Source organism: Drosophila simulans, chromosome 2R, assembly GCF_016746395.2.
Source record: "Drosophila simulans strain w501 chromosome 2R, Prin_Dsim_3.1, whole genome shotgun sequence".
Taxonomy (NCBI): Eukaryota; Metazoa; Arthropoda; class Insecta; order Diptera; family Drosophilidae; genus Drosophila; species Drosophila simulans.
In genome coordinates this window covers 16,184,317-16,212,224 of record NC_052521.2, presented here as the reverse complement: position 1 = coordinate 16,212,224, position 27,908 = coordinate 16,184,317, and the positions used below count along the sequence as shown (strand labels likewise).

The window sequence follows — 27,908 nt, the reverse complement described above, 5'->3', positions numbered from 1 at the left end:
AACGAAAATTTCATTCACTCAAACTCTGGCGAGTTTTCGCTTTTTTATTCAAAGTTTTCTTTTTTCCTCTAGTTTAACATAAAAGTTTTTCGATTTTTTTTAGCTGCTTTTCCTCCATTGCTAATTGACACAATTTCTAGGCGTAGAAAGAGGGACATTAATTGCTTTGGCACTTCGTAACCAATATTAATTAAAGACAAAATAAAAATGGTCGATTAATGATGAGATAATGCAATGGGTTTTCCTTGTATCGGTATTTTCGTGGATTCTGATCAGAAGACTTGGACGCGGTGATTCTCGCGATCGCAGACCAAGATATTGCCGTTCGACATGATGGCCACTCCCTCGAGTCCTTTGAACTCCGAGTCGCCGGAGCCCCAGGAACCGAAGGTCTTCAGGAAACTGCCATCCGGATTGAAGATCTGAATGCGGTTATTGCCAGAATCGGCCACGAATATGTAGCCCTGATCGTCCACGGCCACACCGCTGTGGAGGAAAGTAAAACAGAAGTGTGACCTCAATACTTTGTCAATTAAAAATGGTGATTCGATTTGCTTACCGTGGAAACTTGAACTGGCCATCGTCGGAACCCTCGCCGCCCACCGTGGAGAGGACCTTGCCGTTTACGTCGAAAATCTGCGGATACGGATACGGAAAGAGGTGACAGGCACGGAAGGTGCAGGAAGTTCAAATAAATTGCGAATGAATCTCGATGGTGAGCATATTTTAATTAAAATTGTTCACATGGCCAGACAGGCATGAAAAGCCCAAGGGACCGGTGGCAACCTGAGGTAACCAGAGGCAACCGGGTGTTATTGGCTCACCTGAATCCTGTGGTTATTCGAATCGGAAACAATCACACGATTCGTGTTCGATACGGCTATATAATGCGGATGCTCAAGTTGTCCCTCGCCACGGCCGCAGGAACCGAATTTGCCAACGAAGGAACCATCGGATTGGAAAACCTGACGAATGCGAATATTCGTTATAAGTTTGCAAATTGAAATGGGCAGGAGCACTCGAAAGGATGGACCATGCAGTCAAAGTACACAAAAACTGAAATATACTCTCTTATATATGTATATGTATATATGCTAGTTAAGCCCATGAAAATTGCTGCTGGATGGTGCAGCTCGAGTGTGACAAATTGGGCAAGGCTCGAGCCTCTCCGCCGCCCAAAACTTTCCACCTGCCGCACTGCATATATAAATATTTGCATGCAAATCGAGACCAAAGATGGCGAGGCGAGCTGAAAAAGGCTGCGAAAAGGATGGGGACCCGGCCCAAATGGGTGCATCCTCCGTTTCCTCCTCACCTGCACTCTGTGGTTCTCCTTATCGCACACGTAAATGAAGCCGAGTGCATCGGTTGTTACGCCCCAAGGATAATTGAATTTGCCATCTGCGGTGCCCTGCGAACCGAAGGCGCGCAGGAATCGTCCTTGCGGATCGAGCACTTGTATGCGATGATTGTATCTGCAAGCGAAAAGTAAGAAGAGAGGAAACTTACTTATTTTCTTGAAATATATAGTGCCTCATTAATGCTACAACACAGGTCAACACGTTTTGAAACCATTTATAAACTATAATACATATTCTTATTGGTTCACTCTCCAAATTCCACCAATACGTGTACCTTCTTTTCATTCATGTTCAACCTAACAGGCCAATTTATAGGGCCATCAAATCGGTGAATTCCCCACGTTAATTGTGAACCTGTGCCAAAAGAGAGATCTCATTACGGGTCCCCAAAAAAGATTCGCGGGTCGCCAGCCAAAATGCGACGCCTTGGAATTCCAAGGTGTTGGACGTGGATTTTTGGTTTTCAGCCGTGGGTTACGGTGGTGGATGCTGTTCGGCGTGGGCTGATGGGTGTTGGGCTTAGGTCTAAGCCGCTTAACGTGCAAAATCAAAGTTGACTCGCACAATGAGGATACCCCGGCTCTGGGTGCTTAACGAGATTTTGCGTCAAACAATGACAGTGGCTGCCGGAGGCTGGGTGATCGGATCTGGGACGTGGGGGCTGGAAGCGCGTGGATACCAGGAGCACTCGTAAAAAGGTTGCAGATAACATGTGCAGAAGCGCCAAAAACTCGCACTCGCCCAGCTGAACCGGCACATGTTTCTCATTAACGCGGCTATTATGCGCTTAGCCCTGCCAATTAGAGGAGGAGCTAGGGAAGCCGGGAATTAATCATTCGCCTTTGTTTCGGCTTAATTAAAACACAGACTGACCACCAGCAGATGCTCACCCACTCGGAGATTAAGTATCACCGCCAAAGTAGCCAAGCCAATATCAATTTTTACTTTTCCATAGCCAGGACTTTGCTAAAGCTATTTTGTGAATAAGATCTATATATAACGTTGAACTTTAGAATTTTTCCGCCCATTAAACTTATCTACGTCGTATGCTACCCCTTAACTTACCTATCGGCAATGATGTACTGGCCGATGCGGTTGACGGCCACTCCGGCGAGGCAGTCGAACTCGCCCTCACCGTTGCCGTACTCGCCAAACTCCTTGACGAAGATGCCATTGGAGTCGAAGACCTGGACGCGGTGATTGCTGGAGTCGGCGACCACGATGCTATTGTCGGGGCCGACGGCCAGGCCGCGTGGCCATGTGAAGGATCCGGGCTCGCTCCCCCGGCCCCCCAGCTGGAACAGCTGCTGGCGCTTGCGCAGGTACACCTGTTTAGGGATAGTACCTGCCGCTCCGGTTATACCGGCTGCTGCCACTGCTGCTGCTACCGTAGGGGACGTAGGGGAGCCTAGCCCGTTTTTTGACCCGTCATCGTCGGAGGAGGCCAGCTCGTTGGCCTGACGCAGGGGCAATCCCAGGCTGAGCCGCCGCGACACATCGCTGGCGGTGCTCCGTCCGCTGGAGCCGCTCGTACCGCTTCCGTAGCCGTGCGCATGCGAGGACGACGCCGCCGCCGAAGTCGAGCTGCCCGCGTGCGTGTCGCGTGCGCTGCCGCTACTTCCGGCCGAGTCCTTGCTGCTCTTGTTGCCGTACTTGTTCTTCAGGTACCGCGCCCAGGAGCTCAGCGCCTCACCGTCCTTGCTGTCCGTCGTCGAACTGCCACCCAGTCCGCTTGACCGCGACGATCCCGCTCCGCGATCCGTGATCGGGGAGTTGTCGCGCGATTTCAGGGCGTGGGAGGACCGGCTGCGGGACAGATCGCTGCTGCCATAGCCGCTGTACCTGCAAGAGCATTTTGGATATTAAGCACATGGTTACGGGGACGAGCCCACAGGGAATGGGGTGAGATGGAGTGGTGCTGAGTGCTCTGACTGATTTTGAATTGGATGAGGCGCTTTCAACCGAGAAAAGGAGCTACCCAAGCAATTAATTTATTATTATATAGCTACCATATTTCTTCTTCCAAAGTTTGTGACAATAAGAATATTTTTTTTATATTTAAATATATTCCAAATTTTTAATGAGCAACTCCTTTCTCAGTTAACTGATCTGCATGAGACTGGTGCATGATTACTAGTGCTGCGTATGTACAGAGAGATTCAGAGAAGGGGAAACTTCTTGATTGATTTCCGGTTAATTTCGGTTAATTTAAAAACGCGCAGAATTTTGTTTTCTTCTTAACCACAGGTAAATGACTAATAGAAACCAAAAAAATACAGAAAATAAAAATAACCAAAAAGTAAATCTAAAAAGTTGAATTAGTCTAGAGTGCAACATGAACGAGAACAAAACGTGGCGAACTTCGGACGTGGCACGCACAGAAACTCAACTTAAAAATATAAAAACGATAAAATCAAATGTAAAAGTAATTTTCAATTTAAGTGGTAGAAAAAATACAAATATAAACCGGGGGACAGCACACACGCACAATGAAAGCGCCCAGCGCACGGTAAAATATTATCGGCAGGAATATAAATATCTATTTGTACAGCCGATAAATAACCTATGTACAATTTAAGGTTCCGTACTCAGGCAAACAAACTGCAGCCAAAACTACACAGATCCTGAAAACAAGCACTTGTTTTGTGGGATCATTTTTATTTGGGTTTACGGCTTGCTAGCATGAGTAGTGAGCCCAAATAGCTTGGGGGGATTGGTCAGGTGTTTAGCTGAAAGATCTGGTGTCTCACGCGCACCTTGAGGCCAGGTAAGCGGACGGCGAGACCGTGGTGGGGGACACCGGCTCATCCAGATCCTCGTCATCGTTGCCAAACTGATGGGACGAGCGGCTGCGCGCCAGTCGGGTGCGTCGCTCCTTCATGGCCAAGTATCTGGAGCGGCCCGTTCCATAGCGACTGTCCGAGTCGTCGCCGGTTCCGGTGGCATCCTCATCGAAGGAGGCGGTGGGCGTGGATAGCGAAGGTTGCGTTACAATGGCGCTGCTCTTGCTCTTGTTTAGAAAGCGGCTTGTGTAGCTGCAAAAATGTTGATTCGGTTCGGTTTTTGGTTTTTGGTTTTGGTTTGGTTTGGTTTGATCTACGTCTTTTGGTGTTGTATACTTAATTTGCAACAGTCTTTTAACTTAGTAGATGTGTGTTTTTGCCTTTGCCGTAGCTGTTGCTGTGTGTCTCTTTTCTCATTTTTCAATTAAGACTAATCCCGCTTAATCAACTAACTTTTAACTAGGTTAGGTCCGTGTCTATAGTTGTGTGTGTAGGTCGCATTTATTGGCCATTAAATTCTATTAAATATCGCAAAACCCGAGCACAAAGTTTATAATTAAATACACATTTCGCATTATCGAAAGTTAAACAAAGTAGTTGGGAAAAGTTCGGTTAAGTACGTGAAATTATGGCGCCAAAAGGCGTCCTAGCCTGTGTGTCAGTGTGTGTTTTTATGTTGCTGGGTGGTGGTTGGGCGGGTTAAGAAACACAAAAAGCAACAACTACTACAAAAATATCAACGAGTACCGTTGCACGGATAAAGAACATAAATTAAATGCTTAAATCTAGGTGAGTACGAGTGCAGAAAGGCAACGCAACGCAAAATGGGGCGAATACAGCAAAAGCAACAGGCAGTATCGTCAGGCAGCCCAAAAAAGTAGGCAACACTTTTTGCTGCAGTTCGCTTTGCACAAAAAAATGGCTTAAATTTGCCACTGACTCCCTGTTTACACTGTTTAATTGCCAACGATAAAAAATAGCTTAAACAATTGGAAGTTATGTACTCGAATGCGACGTTCATCCGATACCTGCTGCCTAATATTAAATATTGGCTTTATTTTACTGCGTGTACTTATCATAAAAACACTGAACACATGCTGGGTAGTTAAAGCTCGTATAAACGTTTTTCTTTGCTTGGTATTGTTATATGAAATCAGTTTATTACTTTGCATAAAATCCGATGAGAGGCTATACTTTTTATAGAATATAAGTCTGTAGTAAGTGGCTGAAAAAAATCATTGAAATACTAATTCACATTGAACAAATAATTTTATGTCGTATTGCCGCATATTATAATATTTATATACCTTCACAATAAAATCACAAGATGCGCATGTTCGAAAACCTTTTTAATCGGATTTGCGGTGCAATTGATATTGATTTTGATTGGTTCTTTGAAGGAATTTTAGTTTTTAGAAATTCCAGCTCTAAGTTGCCCAATTAAAACAGTATTTTTATATGGCTGAAAACCTTTGCTTTCTCGTGTAAGCATAAATCCAGCTTCATTCTCACTGAACAAACACCTAGAGTAAATACGGCAGACTGACTGATGGACTCCTGGAAAATGAATATATATATATGCTGCCACTCGGACGGATGGCAAATAGCAATTTATCGCATTGTTCCCGGGTAGTAGGAGCGAGTGAGAGTGATTAGGTGGATGTGGGAGTGGCAGTGGGATAGGGTGCGAAATTGGCGGAGGGACGAAGGACTGTTGTAATTACATTACGCTAGATTTGTTGCAGAAGAAAAAGGGTTCTGGTACGGTGTTTGTTGTCGTGCAAAAGTAAAATTAAAGAAGTTTTTGTCGCCCAGGCACAAAGGACTCGCATCGCATCGGGCCTGAACCGTTCGGAATTGATCCCTTTGAAAAGGGTATTGACAGAGAGACATAAAGGCGGAAAAACAGAAAACCGGACGGATGGACGGGCGGACGGGAAAGCGAGAAGTAAAGTTAATTTCCAGCCCTTTGAGTGGCGCTTTCTGAAAGGCACCATCCTCACGAATCTATTTGCCCATTGAAGGTGACTCCGAGTACTCAAGTTGGCGAACTTGTTCAATTTTATTTTCAGCTAACATTCAAATGTATAATCAATAGGGTAAGCACTCGTTCAACATGAGTTGGCTTAGTGGGCATGGGTTAGGCGGGGGATTGGTACTTTAGGGCATATTTCAAAACGCATTCATCGTTATGGGTTAACAAACAATTGAACTATGAATTGCATTGAATTCGAGTCGCTTTGGCCTGAGTTTCACATATATTGTATAGAGTATACATATCGGGCTAGACATCGGCAAGTCGCTTTCGGTAGCGAGCCCGGCTGGGTCTGCTTATGTACGGTATGCTAAAGGGCAGTGCACTGCAAAGATCATTGTATAGAGAACACAAAGAGAAAGAGAGTGATAGAACGGTGTGTACTGTGTGTGTTTACCTATCCGGGAATTGCATGTTGTGCTTGGGTGTATCTGTGTCTGTGTGTGCGTGTGTGTCGTTTTGCTATGTGAAGGTTATGAACTTGACAATTAGACGCCACACCAGGCGTATGAGCAACAAAGTGGCCAATGCCATGTTAATGCCAGCACGGAGCACTTGTACAAAGCTGCAGCAGTGAGATACAATGGGATACAAAAGAAAGTCTTAGAAGCACTCATTTAAACGCATGGAACTCGTGGGGTAACCAATCCGCAACCAAACCAAACACAATTATCCATTAGGCGTATCGATTAAAGCCGCTCTGCAGTCGTGTATGCAACTGATTACCTAGTTCAAATTGTAAATAATAGCAGGCCGTGTTTTTTGCAGGTAATTCAATTAGTGCGGCAAACAACGAGGCAATAAATTACCGAGCTGCAATATTTGACACACAATTTATTTTCCATGCCCATCAGATATGTATCTCTATCTTTTCGTTAAAGAGCGGCAGCTACTAAGCTATTACACAGAGAAGAAAAAATTCATAAGTTTTAAAACCATACTTTTTGCTATGGGAAGTACTTTATGCGGACGAAAAGAAAAATTCAAGAAAGTATGTATAAACGAATAATAATTAAGTGTCTGGTATACTTTCACAAAAAATAGAAAGTACCATGAAACCAGTGAAAGTTTTTATCCTCTGTGCGGATAACCATATGTGTTTTTCATATTATTTGAACCTCATTAAACATGCAAATTAGTCGGTTATAGAAACTACGAAATCACGAAAAAACGTTAGAATTTTTATACTGGGATGTTGGGTGGAAATACCTGCTTCCGGTGCCGCTTCCGTAGCGATCTTCGCTCTCACTTGTGTGATGTGGCGCTGGTACCGCTCGTGTGCGTCCGCCGGTGGTGCTGCTGCCACTCCCATAGCCGCTGCTCGAGGGCGTGGCATAGCTACTGCGGCCCGCTGCCGTCGATGAGCTGTCATCGCGGGATGCTCGCCGGGCCTCCAGGCGATCCCGGTAGGATCCACCAGCGGTGGAACTACTGGCTGCCGTGGTTGAACTAGCCGCGCTGCTGGGCGTGGACTTGGTATTGGTGCTGCTGCTGGTGGCACTGCTTTTCGCCTTGGTCTCCGTGTCCGATTCGGATTCGGACTCCGAACTGGTCTCCTCCTCGCTGCTGGAACTGGACTCTGCCTTCTTCTTGTCCGCCGAGCCATTGGTGGTACTGGCGGTGCTATGCTGTGGCAGGAAGCGACTCACAAAGGGCTTCTTTTCCGGCACTGCCGTGGTATCCCTGGCAGTGGAATACCTGGATGAGCTGGGCGCCTTGGCATTTTGGCTTGTCGAATTGCTGCTGGATGTTGCGGGTGCCGCAGCAGTTGCGGATGTGGATGTGGCTGCCACAGCCGCTGCTGCCGCCGAACTTGCTGAGCTCTCGGTGGAGGCACTGCTGTCACTGCTACCGGATCTTTGGGTCTTCTTGACCGCTGCCACCTGGGCGGAAACGGGCGGCTTCGACTGTTGGATTGTAGGAGTGGGAGTTGCATCAGAGTCTGTGGCGCTCGCGGTCTGAGTTAGTTCGATTTCGGTTTTGGCAAGCGACGGAACGAGTAACGAATGCGATGCAGATGCGAAATAGAGAGATTTAGAGATAGAGAAATAGAAATGACGATGCTGAGATGTGGATTGCTGATGGGCGGGTGTCTAGTGAAATTTGGGATTTATTGGGAGCAACTGATTCGCAACTGGCATTTCTCTATGCGAAAATGTTGGCGTATACTAGTAAAAATTAATTAGTACAAGAACTAAAATGTACCATGAACGTTGAATATACTAAGTGTTAGCTCTAGGTCGATTTTTAGATATTTATAGAGTGACTAGCAAGCAATTTTTATATAAATGATTTTACTAAATTGGCTTAATTTGAAGTTGGCCCAAGCTTGGTTATTATTTCTCTACATTTTCCTTAGCAAAATCTGTATAAGCTTTAACTTGAAAGCATAAAAAATTTAAAAATCGTAGAAACACAAAGTGCCCGACATACGAGCCTTTTCATTACGTTTGATATTTCATCCACTTCCTTTGATGTGCTCCTAATTGATCAGACAACCTTTTCCTATTCCCATTCAGTAAATGCCAAAAACAAGACAAATATGCAGCAAGCGTGCATATGCCACTAAAGCACAACTCCATGTATATATGTACACGTATATAGTGTGTGGTATATTCATTCACACAGATACACACGCACACTCTGGCAGCTGGAAACATTGTTAAACTGACGGAAGCAGCCGCATCGCTGACACTCGCATGATGGTGAAATATTCGCCATTGAACCCGGCTCTGTCTGCCATTTTCGGTGGGCGGCTGACTGAGGAAGGGGGCGTGGCAACAATGTGTGAATGCATGACAGGCGAAAAAACGGTGGGTGGGGATATAGGAGGCGGGTAAAGAAATACAAACACAACAGAGATATTTACAGCGGACATCAGAAATTGTAAACCAACAAAACGGCAACGAAAATATAAAGAAATGGTTGAAAAAGTTTCCATTATAATGAGAGCGGGAGCAAATAAATTGGGAAAAACGCAAGAGATGTATATCTTGTTGACCAGGGTCTGCGATTTATTCAGCTCGACACCATTTGCCAAAGAAATTTAGTAACATTTAAGCAAATTAACATCACTACCACATCGGTTCTCCACTTGCAAGAGAGATTCGCAGAGATATGTAAATATAGACATAGATAGATAGATAGATATAGAGAGAAAGGGGGAGAAAAAGAAAGATTCGAAAGAAAATAAATGTTACATCAAAGGAATTTTGTAATTTCTGTTTGCTTTATTTGCTTTAAAATTTTGTGCAGTCTCTAACTAACGATAAGGTAAAGGATGTTAAGCTACATAAATAAAAAATATATATCCATATATTTGTATACAATATTGTACAATTCTGATGTCCGAGCTTTGGGTCGAAACTTTACCTTGCATTGCATTCAAATTACTTAGTAGAGGCAAAAGGTTCAGACCCAAAACAGCATTAGGTGAAAGGCGCTCACAAGACAATAAACGTAAGTAAACGGAAAGGAAAAAATAATAAACAATCATAATAAATAAATAAAGACTTGAGCTTAACGTACACATAAAATAACAAGAACAGAAAACCAGTTGCGTAAATCAAAATAAATAAAAACCAAACATAATGGGACAAGTTCAGAGGAAATGTTTTTGGTTAGGTAAGATTAACAGTAAAAGTAACGATAAACAGTTTAGTTAGGTTGCTCCTTCGACAGGATCGTCAAAAAAAAACAAGGATAACACTTACGGAGCGGAGGGGAAGTGTGAACGATGGAGCACAAATAAAGAACGAAGCACACATGGCGTATACGCAATTATCGTTTTAAGTTCTTTCGGCGGGAGTTGGCACAACACAAGGGTAAAATACTGAGCTAGGCTACAGTGACAGCGATCCCTACTATACAGTCTACTCAGTAATATGTAAATTGATATCTATCTACACGAAAGTAAATTCCTTTTCTTAAAGTGTATACTTCTTATGTATATATAATTTTTGATAAGAAATATTTAAAATATTCGTCCTTAGAATCTTCTGACTGTGACCTACTATTGTGTTATCTGTATCTGTAACTCAATTCAATCCTCCTCTTCCTCTTCATCCGTGACCTCAATCTCCTCTTCTGTGTACTCCTCCTCTTCGTCTTCTTCTGGACTTTCTTCGGTAGATTTATCTGTTTCCTCCACAAGCTCCTGATTGCTTATGTGGTCTACTGGGCTTTCTTCCACTTTGTGCGTAATGTCATTCTCGGGTGGAAGTACATTGATCACTGGGAGATCTTGACTCTCTATCTCGATTACCCTTCCTTCAACTTCCTCCTGCTCTTCTTCACTTTCAGTGGCTGTTACTTCTTCGTATTCGGAAGAGGATTCTTCCTCCTCTGTAACTTCAGACGAGGTCGGTTGCAGAGCTTCCTCTGGTAGGTTAAGCAATTCCCTAGGAGTCCCTTCTACAGATTCCTCTACTTGTTCTTCCTCCTCCTCCTCCACCTCATCTTCTTCTTCTTCCTCCTCCTCCTCTTCTTCGCTGTCACTGCTTTCACTGGCCACGCCTTCTTCTTCTGTATTTGCCTCATTCACACTTACCTCTGCTCGCGTCGTGGATGCCGCACTATTACGCACTGGGGACGCCGCCTGGTTGGAGCTGCCATCGCTTTCTTCTCCTCCTCGATTTTTCAGAGCCGCCACTCGCTGATCGCTGGCGGTGTCGCCACCACCACTGGACGTCGACGTAGCTGCTCCACCTGTCGATGATGAGCCGGCATTCTTGCGTTTCTGGCGCGCCAGCTCCTCCTCGTCGGCGGCGGTCTGCTGATTCTTTTGCTGCTGCCGTTGCATGGCCGCTTTTTGAGCCTGAATGGCGGCTTGAACGGCCGCCTGAGCTGCGGCAGCGGCATCGGATTTCTTCTCCTTCTTCTCCTTGCCAATATCGGCCAAGCGCTGGACAACGCGCGAGCAGTCGCTCAATCGGATGATGCCGCTCAACTGGCCGCGGGACACATCCTCGCTGTCCAGGACGCGATCCTTGCGCTCCTTGAGCTCCTGCTGCCGCTGCTGTTGCTGCTGCTCGCTGTCGGAGTCGTCGTTCTGGTGGGATCTCACGAAACGCGAGCGGAAGCGGGAGGATTTGCCCGCCCTGCCCGAAGAACCCTCGTTGTCGTAGTCGTTCTCATAGTCGTAGTCGCCACCACTGCGTCCATAGCGATCATTGTTCGCCTGGGTAGCACTGCGCTGCGGGCGTTCACCGAACTTGCGACCGCCCAGCACGGGCTCATCGTTGTAGCCACTGCGCTCCTCCTGCTGGCGGAACTGTGTGGCCAGGCGGTGATCGCTCTTCGATCGCATTAAGCCCGGCTGCAGAGCACTGGGCGGCGCCAGATGGGAACTGCTAACCGAACCACCACTTGGCGTCGAATGAGGTGCTATGTTCAGGTCACCGAAGGTGGCCAGGTTCATTACTAGCTGGTTGGGATCTATGGAGACCAGGAACCTCACTCGTCGACTGTAGTCGTTGTTCTCGTACTCGAAGTGACGCAGGAACTCCACCGTTTTCAGGAAGATCTCCTTGGTGTCCATCAGCTCGCAATCGTCCCACTCCACGGTCTCGTTCATGTACTTGTCCACCGTGTCGCAGTTGCTGGTGATGTTCGTGATTTCCAGATCGAGATTCTCCTTCAGCGTAGTCAGATTGCGCAGCTCCACTGCCAAATAGCGATCGATCTCGCCCTTTAGCTGGTCTGATCGATCCTTGATCGCCTTGGTGATCCTTTGGTAGATCTCATCGATCTCCTCCGTCACACTGATGGCGTTTGTCTGCAGACTCATGGTGTTCTTTTCGATGATGGCCAGCGAATCCTGAAGTCGGTGCAAACTGCGACGGATCTATGGAGAGATATGGGTTATGAATCAGTAAGTAATATGGAAAAGAACAGCATCCTTTAAGTTAAATCCATTTTAAGTAATTTTGATAAATGGCTCACCTGTGAGTTGAATCGCGTGATCTCTCGCCGCAGAATGTCCATGTGGGCGCTTTTGCAGTCCTCGCAGATCTTTTTCTCGCAGTGTGCGCAATGGGACAGATAGGCTTTTTCCGAGCAAACGCCGCAACGCTCCATAATTTGACCTGCAAGAGGCGAGTGGGGGAAACACAATTACTTATCACACCTGGCTGCCAAAAAACACACTCCCAAAAGGGGCAACACAAATGACTTTCCGCCCACTTGGGTTGGACAATAAAATGCCAAGTATGCCGGCGGCAGCAGCAGCTCATCAATTTGCACTCTTGGCAACAATCTTGCCACATGCCATGGATGCCAAGCGGATTGGAGGGTGTGAGGAAATGTCGAGGCGGATGTCTGTTGCATTCACTAATGCGATTTCAAGAGCACGAAATCAACTGCACCTAAGCGCCAGTTATGCAGCTATACTCGAGTGCATATCTCTGCACTGAGACTTAAAACTGAGGCTTAAAAAATCTTTGTATTGCAAGAAATACCTTTGAATGTTTCAAAACTATGGTTTTAGTCACTTAAATTTCACATGCAAACGTTTTAGCAAATGAAATGGCTTGATATTTTGCACTTTTTCATTTAAGCTATTTTATTCATCAGAAATTTCGAAAATCGTAGGAAGCTCGGGTATTTTGAAGATTTTTTCGGTGAGCCTTCCGTTTGGTGGGGGTCACATCCCTTGGCAAGGGATCCTGTGGCTCGTCGACTACAGGATGCCTTCAGTGGGGCAATGCAAATAACGAGCCTCAGCAATGGAGCTGCAATGCAAACATGGCGATGAAGATGTAGATGTCCTCCTGCTGCAGCAGTCACAGCTTGAAAAAGTAAACTTTTCTGCATCAATTGCTGGCATTGGCAATGCCTGATGAACACCCCTCAGTAGTTTTCCCAGCTTTCTCCTCCTGGTTGACAATAAACCAGCGGGAGATGGTGGGAAAGGGATGCAGGAGTGCCGGAGTGCCTTGTGCCAATAGTTGGCTTCAGTATTTTCTCATGTAATCATATGGAAAAGTGAATTTGCAAATTCCACATGAAAGTTGTACGAGTGCTCGTTGTCCTTGCTATATCCATAACATGAAAAGGATTCCTTTGTTTCACACATTTGCATAGCTTAGGAAATTTGTGCAGCAAGAGTACAAAAAAGAAGAGTTTCGGATGCACAGTAAATATTTTTTAGCTATGCTAACGAATTGGCTTAAAGGACATTGTTAATCAGTTGTATCTAGTATACCCTCAAAGGTCAAGTCTATGCCTTAGTTTACCAACATTTAGTTATTTTGTGATTTATTGCAATCTATAGTATTACACCTCATTTTCTTTTTGTGCAATAGTTAAGCTAAGAACTTTGTCTGCCTTATTAACTCACACTTGATCCTGATTGCAGCTCAAAAGTTGCAAGCCATTTGCATATTTACCCACCACCATCAAGTTTTGTCAGATGGAATTGCGTAGTCACGCCTAAGAGGAGGTTGTTCCACCAATTGGTTTTGGCCAAATGCAAATTGCTCAAACGAAATCAATTTGGTTTTGCTTAGTTTTAATTGCTATCAGATGGCAGGAGCGCCTGACTTTTTAATTGGAAAGCCAAACATAATGGCAAATGATAGTTTTTCGGCCTTGATTTCCATCGGCATTCTTTGCAAATTTTCCGCTCGTCGTATTTAGTGGAATTTAATTAAAGTTACAACAATGACTACAAGGCAATACTTTTTATTAATAACATTTTTGTTTGCCTTTTGCCTTTGTGCACTCAACTTTTTTCGTTTGCAAACTAATCTGTATGCCGGTTGGAATTTCCAAGCCAATATTTATTATTTATTACCAAAGGGAGAATTAAATTTGCATTGTTTTTGGCATTTACACAATAAAAAGGGCTAACATATTTACCTGATGTGGGATCGGGCAGCTCTCCGGTGATTTCGATGTGCAGCTCGAGGAACCGTTGTAGGGTGACATTCGTTGGGAAGGCCTGGACGCCATTGTAGGGTATCCGGTGTTCGGCACGACATTCGGGGCATTTCACCTAAACGATTCGCAGAAGTGGTGTTATTAGTCAAGAGGATATAATTGGCCCAAGGCGCTAATTCAATGCTAAATCCCTTTTAAGGTAATTGAAACAATGTTGAGCACCAGGCTTTTGGCAGTAAGCTGCTTTGAATTTAAATTGCATAACCCTAAGCCAACTATTAAGGGCCATTGTTCTCTTATATCTACAAGAATTGTTCGCAACTTTAAAAACCTTTCACATTTCGTTAGTTGCATGTGAAGGCATCTTGAGTGCGCTCTTCATATCCTGTCATCGCCGTTTGGCCATAAAGATCCATTTCAGTTATGGCTTTTTCATTCGCATGACAGGTATTGCAGGCAGTGATTTCCCCCCCTTATTAATATTATTTTTGGATAGCATTTTTCTTGAGTTTGGCCAACACAATGAAAATGCTTTCCAATTATTTGCGTGGCGCTGGCCAAAAGCCAAAACAAAATTTATAAATACACGCAGACTGAGGCGCTCTATAAGTAGCGCGGCACACAGATACACACTTTCGTACACTTGTGGGTTCATTCGAGCCTACATATATCCACGCCTTTCTATATAATTTTTCAACAAGATATCTACGCAAATGCGCCGCAAGCAGCAAGATAAATACAACATTTTCGGGGGCGTCTTGTTGGGCGCCTCTTTGTTTTTCCACCCATCGTATTTTCCCTCATTTCCCATGCGAGATTTTAGCTTAAGCAGTTACACTGAAGCAAATTTAAGAGCTATAAGAATCTAATGGTGCTAAAAGTTAAACTAAACTTTAACTAATTAAAGAATTCATTTGTGAGAAGATTCCTTAAGTTTTAACTCAAGCATTGATACTATTGCACTGCTTTGGCAATTTTTCTCAGTGTACATCAGCGATGTGTGACGTCGGCGGCAATAACTTAAATTGCCGCTCGCACACAATGCATTCGCACAGTGGGATGATTAATGATGATCGCCTTACCTGGCGTCGCACGTAGTCCACTAGCCCCTCCATGCAGGGCTCCATGCAGAAGGAGTGCTGGCATGGCAGCAGCTTGGGAATCCTGTACCGGTCCAGGCAGACGCAGCACGTCAGCAGCTGCTCGAATTGCTCCATGGCTCACTGACATGAAAATGAGAAAAAGACGGTGGTGGGGTAAACAAATGCAAAACAGTCATTAGACCTGATTCGATTATACCGCAAAAAGCGCTGTCAATTTGATATTCATATCATTATAAATTCAGGACTCCCTGCCCTTCCTAATCTCATCATAAGACGACAGACCGTCTGTCAGCCGGTAAGCCTCGTCGCAAAAAGAAAAAAAATATACGCAAAAATCGAGAAAAGCAGGAGGAATCCGATTGCCACGAAATTCTTGCATTTGAATGAACACTCAACGGCACAGGACTGACTGAAAGCCAGCACCCAAATGTCATACAATAAATTGACCATTTCGTTGTCGTAAGTCGCGAGCCGGCTTCATTTGGCCCGGGTAAATACACTAAGCCACAAATCTGCTTATGGCTGCTTCATTAAAAGCGGATCTGACAAGTTTATTTAGACGAAACCGAGATGCTCAACAGTATCAGATGTTTGCCAACCCTCCCATGTTTTGCCCTCATCAGCAAATGAAAAGCGAGGAAAGCGACGCTCGCAGATGAAAATTCTCTATACGTTGTGTATCCCTAATTTCGCTGCACATGACTTTTGACTTCCTTTGAATGTCAGTCAACATGTTCACCAAATAATGAGAAGTATTTACGTTTAAATGACTTTAGGAATTTGGCGAATGGTCCGCATAAGTAGGTAATTGCATTTATTAAACCCTTTTAACATTTCTGATTCACAATGCTAAACGCGCAGCATGATTCACTCTTCAACTGCCAACAAATATTTGCATTAAACGTTTCACTTTTATGATGTTTACTATATCCATGACGTGAAAATAAAAATGCGAACTATATAAATCAGCAGATGAATATTCATTTCTTTGGCAAATTCGAATTCCCTGTTCGTTTTATATAGTTGAATAAATATGACTTTTTATTCTAAATAAAACAATGTATGGTTATTTGTATTCCAAAGAGGCTTGAATCTTTGAAATAGTTCGGATGAAAGTGATTGATTTTAAGTAAGGATATGTTGAAAACAAACTATCATCAGCACTCTTATGAAACTCATGTTTAATAGTCCATCTGATTGACATATAATTCATCAAGTAATCGACCACAAGCAAACAGCACATATTCCGAGTAAATTTGTGTGTGGCAATAAATCATATATTTAAATCAGTTTCCATTGCACAATTTCATAAGCTACTTGCAACATTTTTTCAGCACTCTGCAATATCTTTCTCACATTTGGAAAAGGGAGCATTGCTGGCCGCAGTTGAGATTTTAATAATAAAAATGACACACATTTCGTATTAAGAGGGAAGAAAAGCAGGCAGCCGCCGCGTATATGAAGTATAGTATAAATATAAATACGATTTCGCCGTTGCTGGCAATATGCATCGCGTATACGCCGCGTGTGTCGCGCACAAAAACGCTCACCAATGCGCACTTCCTGCTCGTAAATAAACTGGGAGTGTGGGCGGATGAGGATGTAGCGGATGGAATCGGTACCGTGATGTCCATGATGCCCACCGCTAATTGTCGTGCGCCTGTTTGCCATTATTGTCGTGTTTGGCTCGGTTTGGTTTCGGATATTTAAAGCATCCATTTAATGCGGCCAAAAGTTCACAATGAAGCTATCGCAAAAAGTGGATATATGTACGAGCTTACCGACATATGCGAACAAAGTGCAATTAACTGGAAAATGCGCTTAAAATCAAATTGAATAGAAATTCTGTCGTTCTCGCAAATTGTGCGTGGTAAATAAAGGCAAAACGGGTGGTCCTTTTAGAAAGTGGAGGTCCTTTTTCTGGTTTCGAGCGAAGTGCAGAGTGTGTGGCGAAACTAATTTGGCCATTGCATTTGTGAATCGCTGCTGAAAGGATTAAAATGAATAGCGAAAGCTGCTCGCCAGCATAATGAAAGCCACCAGAAGGCGGCATAACTACCAAAATCCAGCCACCCCGTTTTACATTTTCATTTAAAGGGTGGAGAGGTCATTCAGCTGGGTCCGTTAATACACACATACATACATATACGCATACATATTTATGGATATATATAGTGGTGAATGCATTCGCGGGCTGTGTGAGTGATTTTCAGAAATACCAAACCAATTATCCGTGAAAATGTTAAATGCTCTTGAAGCTGAAATCTGTGTTTTCTGGTTTCCTTTGAATTTCCCCACGGCTCTTTGCTTTCATTCAAACGCCAAATTGACGGCGACAGTTGTTCAATGTTTTGTTTACAGAAAAAAGAGCACGAGAAAATCATTAACCTTGGCGGGGGTTAAAATTAAGTCGAGTTATGCGGCAGGAAACAGTAAATGGCGAACGGGAAACGGAAACGAATCACTTGACCCTGGGAAAGTTTTTTGCCAAATGTAAAAAAACTAAAATGGGTCAAACTTTTCGCGCTGCTGACAGTTGGTGACAGAAAATCATCAACGCAAAGCACTGAAAATTGAAATCAACACAACAAAATTGAAATGAATTCGATGAAATTTGGGTCAGCCAAAACTGAGCAGAAATCACCAACAAAAAAAAATTGAAATACATAGAAACCTCAGCAACTTACCAATTGAAATGGGAAACTATTTGGCAATCCTTGCTGTTGCTGTCAAAGCGGCACTCGAAGGCAATCATAAAATGCAATTGGTTTTGGCAATGCGAGAATCCTTAAAACTCAGTCCTTTTCAACTCGTTTTTGGGCACTTTCATTTAATGAGTACAATCGATTTCCGTTCGCCTTACTTTACTTTCAATATATCTAATTCGGTACGGTGTCGTTTAGTTTTTTTTCTTATATATTTTTTTAGTTTTTGCTGGGCAACACGCCTAGTAGAATTCGATTGGAAATGTAAAAAGCGACTGATGGCAAGTGAAAATTGCCAAGCACACGAGCTGAGCAACAGTCTACAATATTTTAAATATATATATACAATCCGCGGCATTCTCTCCCGATTTCGCTGTGTATCTGCAGATATATACCGTCTATATATCGCCAGAGAGCGAAACAAAACAAAATGCGCGATCGTCAGACACAAACGCAAAAATATATTCTTGGCATCGTGCGTATGTATCTTTATCTACGGTGTGGCTGCAGCACCATTAATGAGATACAAAGATACAAATGAGTACTTCGCACTGCATGTTACTTCCAAATGGAGTTCCCATTTCTCGCCTCGAACCTGGACATCGGCTACTTATTGGATTAACCGAAAAGATTTTCCTCCATTTAGTACGAATACATGCACGCACACTCTTGACGTCATCAACTGAGCTGATTTTCTCATTCGGACGCACGCCGGCATTTTCCATCTATATCTCATTGCTGGGCTATTTGTGTGCTTTTGTGTATCTCGCTGTAACGGGCCCTAAAAATAAATTTCATTGAAAATTGGAGCGAACATCGCTCGAATTCGCTGTTCCTTCAAACTAGTGAAACATTTCTCAGTGCCAAGTGAAAAGTTTCTACTTCCATCAGAAGTTTTCCCTAAACTTAAGTAGCAGTTAACCATTAGTTTGCTGCAATACGAACTAAAATTTCATATTCCATTCGAAAAGTTGTCCCAAAAAGTTACAATTATGCTTTTTCTCAAATGGATAAAGCATGTTCAAAGTATCTATCTGTATCTATTAACAACAAATTGCATTCGGTGTGATATTATATAAAGAAAATGTATGTGAAACATTATTTAATATTAATATTTTTACAATTTAAGTTCCCTACATAAGCATTTGTTACTTTTACCAAAAAAACTATATCCAGTTTCGCAGTTTTTTTCTGTGCATGCTTCTCAAGGTCAGAACTTCGCTCCTCTAGCTCTGTATATATCTTTCTATCTCCCTATGGGAATATGCCGAAAATAGAACTCACTAGCCCGGAATTCACAGACTGCAGTCTGCACTCCTAGGCCAAAAAGAAAAAAAAACAAATCAAGAAAAGAAAACTGCACTGTATTTTTGGGCTATAAATAAACGGAGCAGACGGCGAAGCAGATGCAATCGAAACTTTTTGAAATTTTAGCTGCACTCCCAAAGGAATACTAGAGAAACTACAAAGTATTGTGACGTTCCAATTTCAGCGGTGATAACTTACGTTTCCAAGTGGTGTTTTCTTCTTATTGTCTACTTGGGTATCCGAGGCGCCCTTGAAAGGGGCCTGTTCCTTTGGCTGTTAACTCTGCTGGCTGAAATTAAAAGGAAAATATATTAAATTTAGAGGCAATGGCAATGGTCAGTGCCAAATGTGATGAGTAATCGATTGGGCTGTTGGCCAGTGCTCAACAGGAAACACAGCGAAATGGGAGAGACAACCTGGCGACACCAATCGAATCAGCCGCCATTTATTGGTTAGCTCGATTTCGGTGAATTTGGGAGTGGAGGGGTCGAGTAGCCATTTACCTGGCCATTAACACGCTGCGCATAAGCCGCATCATGCCAACTTAATTATACGGCCTCAAAGGCTGCGGCACGCAAAACAATGATGAAGGTGGGAAGCTGAAAGTTGGAATTCATTGGATGGCATGGGATTGGATGGGATTGGATAGTATTGAATGGGATTCGAGTGGGCGCGGTTGACAGTCGAAGATAATGAAGTTCGGAATGCGCTTAAGGTTCGCTTATTGTGCACTGCGACAGATAAGCTCCTCGGTGGGCCACACACTCTTGACCAGGTTAATGAATAATCAGCTGGGGTCGAGCATATGGCTGCGAAGGTGGATCATTTTAATTAACTTGCCGTGGCCGAGTTCCTTTCGACCAAAGGAAACAATTAAACAATGGAAAACCAATTTCCGAAACTATAATAACATGATTACACCGTCGGTCTTTTGAGCATCGAACGCGTAAAGGAAATTTAATAGATATAAATTGTTCACATAATTGCATCGATTTCCCTTATAATTAATTTTCCTTAATGTGCACAATTCTGAGCTTCGTTGCGCTACTAAAATGATACCGTAAAATGTGGCATGGAAAATTATACATCAATTCATACATTTTATGATGATTTCGTTTTTAGTATCATTGCAGACAAAGTATATTTTATGATTCGATTATATTTGCAATATAGCAATGTTTAAACATAATACAAATTTCAGGAACCAACAATTTAAGCAACAAGTGACTTAAAAACTTCAATTGTTCGAAAACAATGGAAACAATATCTGGATTATTTTCCCATATTTGATTTCGGTAAAACGACTGCTATTTGTCTGTTAAAACAATAAATTTTCAACCAAAAAGTGTACAACTGTATCTCGTTTTTAAAATACTTTTAAATAAATGGACACAGCAAATAAGACAACACTATGAAATCATAAGCAATACATTTACTTTAAAGTTGCCAGCGCGCTACTTTCTAGCAGTTGTTAATTTAAGTTGTAAAAGTTGGCCAGTAAATTCGAATCAAAACTAGTTTAGGTGGATATCTATTGCCAGCGTGCTGCAATGGCACTTCTTTAATGCTGCCAGCGACCTTGAACTTCCGCCCAGCTGAAGCACACTCGAAAGGAGAGGAGGATTGAAGGGGTTGAGGGGCAGATGAAGTGAGATGAAAAGAGGCGAGCGCTTGCAATAAGGCTAAAGGAAAACTGGAAAAAATCTGTTGCCTACTTTCAGGCAGCACATAAATTCAAACCGCACACGCCTCTCTCACTTAATCTTCCGTATTATTTTTATTTTTATATTTCGAAACGAGAAATTAATTGTTTTGTGTGAGAGGTGTGAAAATGAAAATAAATACGAGAAAGCGCACCACAAACATTCCGAATGGAAGGCGAGAATGGGAGAAGGAACAAGCAAAAGCAAAACCGAAACCGAAACAAAAGCAAACAAAGCAATCAATGATAAGCGAGCAGCGGGCAAAAGACAAACACAAACAGCAGAAATGGAAATAGAAAATCTCTGAAAATGTCGCTGATTGAATCGAACTAAAAATAAGGCAGCAACACGGCGTATGAGCAATGTGCGTCTCTGTGTGCGTGCCTGTGTGTGTGTGGGCAAATTATTGCCATGCTTTCTGATGAGATATGCACACACACACACGCGCGTAATATAGCGTATAACAGATCCTCATCAACATATATTTGTATACATGATTATGTCAAAATGTGTTAATAAATTTTGAACGCGAAGCCGAAGGAGATGAAAATAATTTTGACAGCTTTTCACAAATGTGGGAGTGTGCACACGGTGGGATGTTGAGAAAGCGCAATTTTCAGCCAGGTGACATTTTCACAAGCTCCTTCTCTCGCCGAGATTCTCACGCCTTTCGCCGTTTTCTCGCCTATTTTTTTTTACATAATCAGCAGCCATTGAATGCGCGTCGAGCTCATCTCCATTTGAATGCGTTTCCAAAAACGAGTTTAAAATGAGGACATATCCACCCCGTTCGACTCACTTGCGTGGGCTTCTTCTATTTCCTGATGCTTCGCGAAACTCTTGCAAATTTATTCGCATGCCTTGGCGGCACAAGGACTTTCACAGACTTCACTTTCAAACTGAGATACGATGTGTTACCGCCTTGGCTCGAATCAACACTCGCGTCGCGATTACTGGTGCTTTTGGACAGGATATGTCGCACCCTCACGCACAGCGCGACAGGTGAAAGATCTGTGGGCAGATCTTTGCACCCCGCTATATACACTTGATAGATATATATATGTGGATATAGGTGGATGGGAATCGAACTGGGCTATAGCTATTATCGGCGTATCGGTCCGCACGTCCACTCGCGAGCGTGCCAGAAGTGAAAATGAATGTTTTTCTCTGCTCGACTCTCGAACGCTTGATGATCAGCCGTTCTTGAGGTGAAATTTTATAAATATAACCTGTGGCAACAACAAAAGTGCCACAAATATTTCTGCGTCTTCTTCCCACTTTCACGTAGCACTTTTGTTGTTTCCCAGCTTCACCCGACCCCAACGAACCTGTGCAAGAATTATATACATATATATAGATAATATAATATATATACCATAATTGTCTGTAAGAATTCCTCTCGCTTTTTACAATGTCGCGCAGAAAGTCCAAGAGCGACAATATATGGCTTAATACGTATTCTTACCTATTATTGTTCTGGCTTATTTCGCAGTTATTAGAGTACAATTTTCACTTTTCCTTAGTCCAGCGGAAAGAAAAGCTGAGGAAAAAATCGACGCCCACGCATTTATCTGGCAGAATGATTCATTTTCGAATTTTCTTAAATATTTATAGAAATTAAAGGCGTCTATTGATACTTATATAGAATAAGGAAATTGATGTCTTAGCAAATATCACGCGAGTTTTATGTAGTTATAGAATGCAGGCTAATTAAAAGTGTTAACAGAAAGACAAATGACTTAAATAAAGATAGGCATTTTATTGTATTCAACGTGTTAATAAAATATATACGCTTAAGATTAGTCATTGAATTATTAATATTTATATCATCTTAATTTAGGAAGTTCTAAGCACTTATTTACGTAATATATTTTAATAATATGCCTAATACAATCAAAAGTTGTTAATATGTTGTATTAAAGCATTTAGTTCTTTAATATTACTTATTTTCCGCTTAATATTCTATAAATACAGAGTTTCTCTCTGTCATCACATGCAGTATAATTGGTCTGCATTTAGCCGTCCTCCCCAGACATTCGGTCTTTTGTTCGGTCATTTGCTTGTCCCACATGACATCTTGTCAATAGGCTGATGAATCGGGTTAGCCGTTAATATATTTTCGGAAAAAATGGTGAGCTAAAACAAAGCCGCAGCCGCCGCAGTCAAAACAAAAACAAACCGAAAAAAATGCGAATTATGAGCGGGCCAAAACAAAGATGTCAACACGTTCGCCAAGGCAGCTCAAGTTGTTGACGGACTCTAGGTCAGTCCCACTGACATCGGCATAGCCACAGCTATATCCTCTATTACACGCTGAGAAAAAGTTACTCAAATGGTAACCATATATATTTTAGAAGATATATAGGTTTCCAATAGCATGTTTCCATCTATTGCACAGAATATATATGATTGCACAATACTACTTTTTTTATGTCACTATTCGATGCTGATATAACGAAAATTATTAATTAACGATGTTCATTTGGAAGTAATTAATTTGCCAAACAGCATTCCAAGAATTAATTACGGATTCGTATTTTTTCCATGTGCATAAGAATCAGCGCTGGATTTGTGCGCAGTTGCTGGTTCTCGTGAAATTGAAATTGCGTATTGCGGACATTGCATTGTGAACACTGCAACAAGGCTATCGGAACGGCGACAATTGTATAGCACGAGTTAAGACCCATTTCCATTAGCGGAGCGTCCGAAATAGTGGCATCCATTCATTCCCAGCATATTTGAGAGCAACTCATTAGGCCCGAGCATGATTAATTAGAACTGATGGATGGCCAATTGACGGATGGAAGGCATGGCTGTGGGGCCGCGAGCCAGGAGCCAGCAGCCAGGACACATTATTGATGGACACGTATGCAGGGAATCCGGAACCTCCAGTGAAAGCCACTCGACCAGGGGACACTTGGCATTGCCAGCCAGCGCCTCGTGCTAATTGCCCAAGAAAGGGCAGCCAATTCAGTCAACGCAGGGGCAACGTGGTAAAGTAGCAATAATAACGAATTAGCAGACAATTTCAAGTATTAGCCAAGTCCAACTAACTAAGAGGGTGGTTGCAAGAGTTGCTAGTTGATTGGTATTCTACAGCAAAGTTTAATTGAAATCGACCAGGGATTATGGCCCTGAAAATGGGCTGAGTTCGAGGGCTTTTGAAGTAAGCTAATCCATTTTGTTTTACAAAGAAAATTGGAGAAAATAGCTACCAAGCTTAGCTCTTTTGCTTGCTATAAGCTGTATTAAATTGATAAATTTAAAGGAAAGTCAAACGAATATACCTAATAAATACGAATAGCATGTTAAAGCACGTATTGATTCTTAAGCTTGGATTCCTGGGGTATTAAAATTTCAATTGAATTATGGAACGTTAATTTGTGGGAAATCCATTTTCTAGGAATTTCGGCTTTTTGTCGATGGATTCGTTTTCACAGAAATCCCTTTTATGCGTTGAAGCTCGTTATAAATTGATTAATTTATCTTTAATTCCTGTTTATTTTCTATAAGTTTCAGCATGTTGACATTAAAGCTTTCAGCGACATAATAATTGATTAAAATTGTTCAACTTGAATTAGTGTGAAATTTACATTCAGTGAATTTGTGCTACATTTTTCAAAAAGTTTTCCACTCAGAAAAAAATATTCCTGTATAAGTTTAAATATATTTGGTTCCGGATTAAGAAACTGGCTAAGCACACCTCCACAAAGATATGTCCAACAGCAGGGGGCCCCCGAAAACAAACTATTTCCAGTCAGACAAATGGCGTTAAGCACATAATAACCAATTTCTCTAAATACGGCCATAATTATGAACGCCTCCACACACTCTTACATCCAAAGAGTCCTGGCAAACAAACACACACACACTCACACGCGAATGATCCTTGTGAAGTGGCGCTGCTGTTGTTCTTCTTGTTTCTGCCTACTTCATTTGGGCGCGCTTGTTCTCGAGACTCGAGAGGGGAAATGAGAGGGGGTAAGGGAAAGCGAAAGTGAAAGTGAACGGCATAGGATGGGGTGAAAGTTTGTAAGTGAGAGCGGGCAAGGGCAAGGATTTATCGTAATTAGGCATGCATGAGCATATGCTGTCGTCTAAGCTCAAGGATGACTCTCATCCTCCGCGATATTTTGTCGTGCACTGCAGAAAAATTGAATACCAATCGGTCTTAAATATTCAGATTTTAAAAAACTAAAGGAAAGAAATTAAAAATATCTGTACTACTTTCTCTTAAATTTAAAGATCTCTTTCGGAAATTAGTCCACATGGTTGCCAAAATTCTTTTTTTCGAGGGATGCTGCCAATAACTTTTAGATAACTGAAACACTTGTGGAAGTATGCAGTTATTTATGTGCAACAATTATCGCAATTAAATCTTCATAAATAAATTTAATATATGTTTTGTTGCTATAACGGCTGACTCAATTACAATATAATATGGCCAATTATTTTCCCTCTGTGTGGACAAACACAGACTTGGGCAAACAGCAAGGAAAGGGGCGAGAAAATGGGCGGGGTGATGGTGGGAAAAAGGAAAAAGGGGCCCCAATGTACATAATTAATTGTGCTGCTGTGTTGGCAAACACGCGGGCGCCGGAAAGTAGGCAACACGCTTTTTTTGGCAAAACGGTTCGCCGTAATTGATTGCCTCATGCACGTCACACAACCACACACACACACACACTCACGCATATACACACATATTGAGAAGCCAAAGCAGTGTGTCAATGTGTGTGTGTGGGTGTGCAATTTCCGGCGGAGCTACAAGTATTTTGAAATGAATATTCCTTTAATTAGTCCGCTGCTGGCACTGCCATTTGCTGCGGCTTCAAAGGGGTTTGGATATGCTAAAAGGCCAAGCCACAAAAGACTTGACCGCAAATAATAATGCACAAATGCTGCCGCACCGCAAGTGTTTCCAGGCAACACACGCACACACACACACATCCACTCGCAGATGGCCGGGTCGGAATATTTTCTTAAATTAACATTAGCAACATTCGGAGCTGCCATTAAGACGGTCGCCCAGCAGCCATTTCAAGTCTCTCGCAAGCTGAACCCGAAAGGTCATCCATGAGTACGGTGCAACTTCAATAAGTTAAACATTTGTTTTCACAAAATTTAATTGAATTCGTTTTAAATAATTGTAAAAAATCGCAATAAATTACTGTCCTTTGGATTTAATCTTAATCGCTTGGAATGGTAATTATACTTTTTATAATTTCCTTGTACTATATTATAAAAAATTAAAAATGAACTACACAAGCATAAAATAAGATTTCTTCGAAAAAGTGATTTTTTTTTTAATAACATATTTATCAAATTATCGAGGACCAGCTGCACGGTCTTTGGACTTGCGAAACTCCGTTCGGTGGCCAAAAACAGTTAGGCGTAAACATTGTCCTTGGCCATGTTTAGTTTGGCTTCTTTAAATTATGGCCGGCAGCCTAAGCAAACTACAGGGGACTGGCTCAAGGCCGGGGGAGCATTATTACCTGGCGCCAGTCAAATTAGCAGGAGCATAAAAAATAACGTATACGCAACGTGGACCCTTTGGACTGTCGCACGTGTTCATAACCCGTTTGCTTCAACTGCCGCCACCGCTGCTGCCAAAACAAAACGTCAAATGTTTGTATAATGGCAAACATTAACATTTAACCTTGGAGTCACAAATTACCGGATTCTTGTCACCTTCGCACGCAGCAGGCAGCCCGAAAAAAAGGAACAGAGTCGAGCCGTCAAGAAGGAAAGTTTGTTGTCCGCAACTTTTTACCTCAGCAAGCGGTCCGCGTTGGCAGACCCATAAAAAATCCTGCGGAGAGGCATCAACAGCCACGGAACATATGCGCCCCCGACCCACTTCGATGATGATAAGAGTGCGGCGGCACCACGGCATCGCAGCGTTCTTCTGGCATTCCCACATCTTGCCAGCCCACAATCCAGGCATCCTTATATCCTTGTATCCTGGCTGCCACCGCAGCAGCATGACGTCGTCCTCGCCGCCTTGTGATAAATAGCTTGATTTTAAGCGAAAGGCGCGGGAGTAGATTTATGACACACGCATTTTCTCCGCCAAGAAAGTGGAAAGTCAGCGGCAGCGGAAAGGAAAGGAAAAAAAACACGAATACATAAAGTCACGCAACAGGCCAACGCAGAGTAAAATATCGGAAAATCGCTCATTTAAAAAATTATTATATTTATTTAAGCGTGACCTTAAAGCATAACTCTCTTCATAGAAAAAAAATAAGAAGTTGAACTCAAAAACTCCATATGAAGTTTTTAAATTTCACATACTATACGGTTGTATAACACCATTTAAAAGGAAAATATTTGTGCTAGCCGAAAATGAAGCATTAAACTCGCTTCATATTAATATATATTTACCCTAAGAAAATGGAAAATGATTTTCCACCCGATTTTACTATATTTATTTAAGCAATTCAACGAGAAAATAAAGGACTCTTTAAACGGAGATTGCCAACTTATTTTGGTGCTGAATCATACATACCCAAATATGCAAAGTATGCGTGTTTATTGAAAAGTGATGCCTGCTTTATGGCTTTTCCACTCCAAATCGCTTACGTAATCGAGCGAGTCTCTGCTTAAGAGTTAAGCTGCGACAATTGCGCAGAAATTGAATCATTTCCCAAGAATCCGTGAGAAGTTTTTGATTGAGCATTTAAAGAAAGCAGCGCGATTGGGTTTCGTGTTTGCGTCCGGATTCGATTTCGAATCGCTTCGCGGTAGCCATGGTATTCCTGGCAATTTCCTCAACATCGCCAGCCTTGCAAGCAGTTTTCCTAAGCTGCTTACTCCCCTCCCTCACGCACACAACACCCTGCACACACACACACACACACTTCTGCGAGCTGGCGGAGAAACCTCAACAATTTCAACATCCGGCTTCCGCTGCAATGTAATGGAAACTCGACGCGAATCGAAAGCCGTGCCTCCGTGCTGTGCCAACATATTAAAGTTGGCAAATGCCGAAAGGGGCAAAAAAGGCGGAATGCACTGGCATAAATA

General features: G+C 42.6%; 1 protein-coding gene across 11 annotated transcripts; it reads right to left on the bottom strand.

Annotated features, from left to right (window-relative positions):
- Positions 1–54: 54 nt before the first annotated feature.
- Positions 55–22,066, bottom strand: LOC6735207 (RING finger protein nhl-1). Of its 11 annotated transcripts, none has more exons than XM_016168450.3 (13): positions 21,679–22,063; positions 19,375–19,465; positions 15,143–15,283; positions 14,040–14,175; positions 12,123–12,265; positions 10,252–12,024; positions 7,389–8,086; positions 4,118–4,396; positions 2,427–3,203; positions 1,316–1,475; positions 825–965; positions 560–636; positions 55–486 (listed from the first exon to the last, which is right to left on the bottom strand). In XM_016168450.3, exons 3-13 carry the CDS (start codon positions 15,275–15,277, stop codon positions 273–275), a joined length of 4,533 nt encoding a protein of 1,510 aa, XP_016028485.2. In that variant the 5' UTR covers positions 15,278–15,283; positions 19,375–19,465; positions 21,679–22,063; the 3' UTR covers positions 55–272. The 11 variants fall into 11 exon arrangements, with proteins under 11 accessions (XP_016028485.2, XP_039147360.1, XP_039147363.1 ...); XM_039291426.2 differs by having other exon boundaries at positions 7,389–8,137; positions 10,729–12,024; positions 21,679–22,061; XM_039291429.2 differs by having other exon boundaries at positions 10,729–12,024; positions 21,679–22,061.
- Between the last annotated feature and the right edge of the window lie 5,842 nt (positions 22,067–27,908).